Genomic DNA, 5,519 nt, shown 5'->3' with positions numbered 1-5,519 from the left:
CGTCCTCCCCTTTCTCCTCGGTATCTGCTCGTTCCTCTGCCTCTCATGCTGCTCGGTTCCATCCCGCTTCCCGCACCTCTTCTTCCCCTCTGTCTGCCGCTCTGCCTTACCTTTCCTCCCCGCTGTCCTAGCTGCTCGTCACTGGTTTGCTGGGTCTCCAACCTTCTAATTTCTGCTTCGCTCCTTACCCCGCCTGCACTGATCTTGCCGGTCCTCTTCCTCCTCAGAATCATCGTAAATTTCATATATCTCCTCAACTGTCTCTTCCTTCGCTACCGCCTTGCCTTTTCTGTCCCTGTCTCTGCGTACCTCGGCTTCCATTTCTTCTACTACCCTTGCTCTCTTCCTGGTTTCCATGGCGACCTCAGTGAGTTTTCGGCGCAACTTCGCTCTGTAACAGTTCTCCACCACCTTTCCTCTCCTCACTCTCTGAGTTCCTAAGCAATTTTCTCGTTGTCGAATCCTTTGTTGCCGCCCATTTATAATCTTCCTTACTCTAATCCGCTTACCTGTCAACTTGGCCTTTCGCTGCCACCTATTGCTTTGCCCTCTGCCTTTCCTATCAATTATCCGTCTTCCCTCATTTCCATTTATGGATTCTGACATACCTCTTTTTCCTCCTCTCCGATCACTTGCGTTTATTATCTTGCTGTGTGGTGGTTGCTTCATTCCTGTCGTCGCACACTTCTGCTGTACTGCAGCATGCCTGTCCATTATATCATTTCCCCGCCTTGTCTGACATTCATTAAATTTCTGGGCTTGCCGATCCATCTCACCTGCCCGTCGCACGAATGCTATGATTCTCGTTTGCTGCTTGCTCATTATTTTCATTCGTTGCTTGTTCATGGTCATAATTAATAATACCGGCCAATTCCTCCCACTCTCTGTTGGGCCGCAACGTTCTCCACTGATTGTCAATCTTGCCGTTTCGACCCTTGCAACCCCAATTCGCAAGGAAATCTGCCGCTCGGTTTCCATTCCTTTTCACATGATTAAAGATTTTATAGTCAATTCTTTTTAGAAGATCTGCTATTTCTTGAACGATCCCTGCCGTTCGCCAACTATTGGTGACCTGCTCCCAGTTCTTCCATTATTCAGTTTCTTTAGGATTTCAATTGCTATCTGAGAATCTCCTTCTATTTCCAGGTTTCTATAGCCGTTTCGAATCGCAATTCTCAAACCTTGGTGAATCGCCCATAATTCGGCCTCATTATTTGTCATCTCGCCGCCCCACTCTGCATAGATCCATCTGGTGTTTCCCTGACTGTCTCGAAGATTCCTCCGAATCCGGCATTACCTGGGTTCCCCTTCGATGCCCCGTCAAAGTTTAACTTCGTAAAGTTGTCTTTGGGGTATGCAAACTTGTCATAGCTTTGAGGTCTCGTACTAAGTCTATCAATTTTTTTGTTATGCACCATTTCATATTTCAAATTTAGGTTCTTTAGAATTTGCTCCTCTCCCTGATCTACTTTCCAGTCTTCCGCATCCCACTTCTCTACCAGAATTGATTCTCTAGTTAAGTTCACTACTCTGTTCCATATTGTTACCGTGTTTTTAGATTTGTCTTGGAAAACTCTGCGGTTCCTTTCTTTCCATACCATCCAAATCACAAAACCGGCAATGAGATCCCAGGCCTTTCGGACTACTTTACATTGAAATTTTTCTTTCTGCCAGTGGAAAATCACTTCATTTGTTTCTCTCGGAGACCTCTCAGGTTTCTGGAATAGTTTCCCGGTTTCCATCCATAGGTTCCTGGCATATACATACTTGATTAGTAGATGATCTTGAGTTTCCGCTTCCTTATTGCACAAATAACATTTTGAAGGCCCACTGAAACCTTTCTTTTGAAGTTTATCCCACGTCAGGATCTTGTCCTTAGCTACTAGCCATGCGAATAGGGTAATTTTCGGCCACCAGTTTTTACCCCAGATGACCTTCCAGTCTTGGTTTTCTTCAGTGGTTCCCTGTTGGTCTGCCAGATAGTATGCCTCCTTGACCGTAAAGGATCCTTTCATTGACTTCCCCCATCTGAGGATATCCCTACCCGTTCGCGCTTTTACTTTCCTGGACTCTACCTCTTCCATGAACGCTTCCTGTTGTTCTTGATCTATCTCGATGCCCCATTCCTCTGGTGTTGTCCATTTCCGCCATATTCCATCCAATTCGTCTTCTTTCCAATAATCTTTGACGTATATATGGTTGTCTCCTATTTTTTCCTGTATGTTCTGGATTTTTTGTATTCTGCTCATTTTCCCCCTTTGTTGCCATTTCTCGTCCCAGAATTTGGCCTCCCCTCCTCCTCGAATTTCCCAGAAAACGTTCTTTTCTACTATATCTCGATTTTGACGGGCTAGATCCCAGATTGCTGAACCCTTCGGAGTTTCCTGCATCCGGTAAATATCCTCCGTAGTATCTGGCATATTGTACTTGTGCCTCCATAGTTGCTTCCATAGGTCATTGCCCCCTCTCAGCCATCGCCACCAAAGTTTTGCACCGAGCACCTTGTTGAGTTTATCCGGATCGCGCAGACCCAAGCCTCCCTCCTCCTTTCGTTTCGTCAGATGTTTCCATGATACTAAGGCCCACTTCTTCTGTTGGGACGAACCTCCCCAAATGAACTTCCTCAGGATTTCTCTGATCTTGGTGCAAACCCCTTGAGGCACTGCCATAATCGATAGTGGATATATGGGGATTGCCTGCAACACTGATTTCACTAAAACAATCCTTCCAGCAATGTTTAAGGTTCTGAAGGCCCAGTTAGCCACTCTGTTTTTTAATTTCTCTAGGACTCCTTGCCAGTTTTTCTGTCTTTTAGAGTTGAAATCCAATACGTTTCCCAAGTATTTCGTTGGGAGTTCCCCTTGCTTAAAACCTAGCATCCTGGTCAAGTGGCTTTTAACTGACTCTATGGTATTGAATATAAAGGTGCAAGATTTTTCCTTATTGATTTCCATCCCAGATGCTTCCGCAAATAGGTCCAAAACCTTCTTCAGATTTCTCACTTCTTTTATGGTTGTCTCCCCAAATAACATGATATCATCAACGAATTGCTGATGGGTTATTGGCAATTCATTACCCCATAGTCTTAGCCCTTTGATTTTATTTGCTGCTCTTTCTTTTTTAAGATACCTGCCCAGACCTTCTGCTGCAAGAATAAATAGGAAAGGAGATAGGGGATCGCCTTGTCTTATTCCTCTAGATGCCTTAAAGGTTTTCGAGGGAGTTCCATTGACTAATATTGAAAAGTTTGGAGTTGATATAAGACTGTGAACCCACTTTATCCACCTATTACCAAAACCGAAACTTCCCAAAATTTCTTCCAAGTATTGCCAATTGATTCTATCATAAGCTTTCGACAAGTCTAATTTAATCATCATTCCTTTTTGCTTCTTTGCCTTCAGAGAATGAATTACTTCTTGAGTAACCACTAGACCATCTAGAATTTGTCTACCTTCTACGAAACCGGTTTGTTCAGGGGATATCAGACTGTCTAACAGGGGTTTCAGTCTTTTGGCCATCAGAGATGCAATTATTTTGTAGATAACATTACATAGGGCAATGGGTCTAAATCCCTTAGCATCCTCTGAATTATCATTTTTAGGAATCAAAGTGAAAAAAGTGGAGTTAAGTGCTGGCCATACCTTTTGGTTTATACGAGATTCTTCTATCAATTCCAGAATCTCCCTTCCCATAAAGTGCCAGCCCGCTTGATAGAAATCGACCGTAAAGCCGTCCGGTCCTGGCGCTGTTCCCTTCTTCATGCTCATCACCACTTCCTCCACCTCTTCCAAACTAGCTGCTCTCATTAGGGCTCTATTCTGGTCTTCAGTTACAACCCTGGGAATGGCCGTGCAAACTTCCTTTATAGCTTCAGACCTGTCCATGTGAGGTTCAGTCAATATTCCTTTGTGATATTCCATCAACACTTTTTCAATCCCTTCCTGATCAACAATCCTCTCTCCACTCTCGTTTTTGATAGAAAATATTCTGTTCCTTTGCCTGTGTTGTATCATTGCTTGATGAAAAAATCTAGTGTTCCTTTCCCCCTCCCTGAGCCATTTTATTCTAGATTTCTGTCTCCATAAGACTTCTTCCTGCTTTCTCCTCTCCTCCAGTTTTCCTAAAATTATCCCTTCTTTTCTGCTGCTTTCCTCTGTTCTCCTTCATTTATTATCCTTTGTTGCAAAGCTTCCATTTCTTCTTCCAGCTTCTGTTTTTCCTCCATGATATTTCCAAATTCTTCCTTGTTCCATTTCTTTATCCTTCCTTTTAGCTCCTTAAGTTTAAGTTGGAAGGTATGCATTTTTCCTTTTCCCTGTACTGTGCTTTGCGTCCACCATTCTTCCATTTTTTTGATGAATTCCGGGTGTCTAAGCCAAAAGGCTTCAAATCTGAAGGGCTTCTTGCCAAGATTAGCCTTAATATCCACTTCCAGTCTAATCGGCCAGTGATCAGAGCCAAGAGATGGCATGATCTTTGCTTCTATGAATACATCTCTGTTCATAATTGTTTCTGATACTAAGAACCGATCTAATCTGGATGCTATCTGATTCTTTCCCCCTCTCCTATTGTTCCATGTGTAGACTCCGTTGATAGTTGGTAAATCAACCAGCCTCAGACCATCTATCATATCATTGAACATTTCCATATATTGGTCTGTTTTCCTTATACCTCCCTTTTTCTCTTTTAGGGACCGGATTACATTGAAATCTCCTCCTACAATCCATGCTGTCTCCGGATGTAGTCTTCGAGTTGCTTGCAAATTTTTAATGAAATTTTCTCTGTCTCCCGGAGTATGAGGACCATACACCCCTGAGATGATGACCCTTTCCTTCGTCCCCGCTATTCTTCCTGTGCCTGTAAGGATTCTGGTCATGCTGGTCCAACTCTCAAAAATTATCTCGTTTGGGTTCCACAATATTGCAATGCCTCCCGCTGAACCGATTGCATCCTGTCCCATGACTTCGTATTGGAGTTTACTATTTTTGATTATTCCTTCCATCTGCTGCATGGTGATCTTTGTCTCTTGTAGGATCATGATACTTGGCCTGTCTTTTTTTAGTTTCTCTTTCATATATCTCTGCTTACCCTTACTATTCAGACCCCTAATATTCCAGCTGATAATAATCATTTTAAACTCTTGGAGGAGTGGAAAAATACCTCTGACAGAGGTATCACTTTACCTGAATTTATCAATATTTCGCCAACTGTTTGGATCGTTTCATTCATTGTTTTCCTCCCTCTTTTCCTGCTGCTTTTGCCAGCCCCGCCTATTCCAATCTGACCTTTTTCCTGTTCTCCTGATGTGGTATCCTGTTTATCCATATTCTCCCCATTCCTTTCTTTATATTTTTGAAAAGCCTCCTTATATAATTGTTTTTGGCTGTCTGGTATGAATCTTTCGTCCAAGTTTTTCCATTCCTGAATTAATTGCCTCATAATTCTTTCTTCCTCTGCCTCGTTTTCCTTCTGACTTTCCGTCTCCATTTGGTATGGTTGGTTGGTATTTCTATCTTTTT

The 5,519-nt window shown here is 42.9% G+C and overlaps 1 protein-coding gene across 1 annotated transcript; it reads right to left on the bottom strand.

Annotated features, from left to right (window-relative positions):
• Positions 1–1,217: 1,217 nt before the first annotated feature.
• On the bottom strand, positions 1,218–4,960 carry LOC149151080 (uncharacterized). Its single transcript, XM_089443053.1, has 2 exons — positions 4,338–4,960; positions 1,218–3,876 (listed from the first exon to the last, which is right to left on the bottom strand). The coding sequence occupies exons 1-2, from the start codon at positions 4,958–4,960 to the stop codon at positions 1,218–1,220; spliced, it is 3,282 nt and encodes a 1,093-aa protein (XP_089299179.1).
• Positions 4,961–5,519: the final 559 nt, after the last annotated feature.

Source organism: Pinus tabuliformis, chromosome 9, assembly GCF_031772625.1.
Source record: "Pinus tabuliformis cultivar Carrire ecotype Pingquan chromosome 9, CPIR1, whole genome shotgun sequence".
NCBI lineage: Eukaryota > Viridiplantae > Streptophyta > Pinopsida > Pinales > Pinaceae > Pinus > Pinus tabuliformis.
This window is presented reverse-complemented; position numbering and strand designations above follow the sequence as displayed.

Bases quoted from the DNA above. Each gene is read 5' to 3' on its own strand.
- LOC149151080 (XM_089443053.1), bottom strand. From the start codon at position 4,960: ATGGGACAGGATGCAATCGGTTCAGCGGGAGGCATTGCAATATTGTGG. The intron at 3,877-4,337 runs GTGGACGCAAAG...TCACATGGACAG, and splicing joins ATCAAAAAAATGGAAGAATG to GTCTGAAGCTATAAAGGAAG.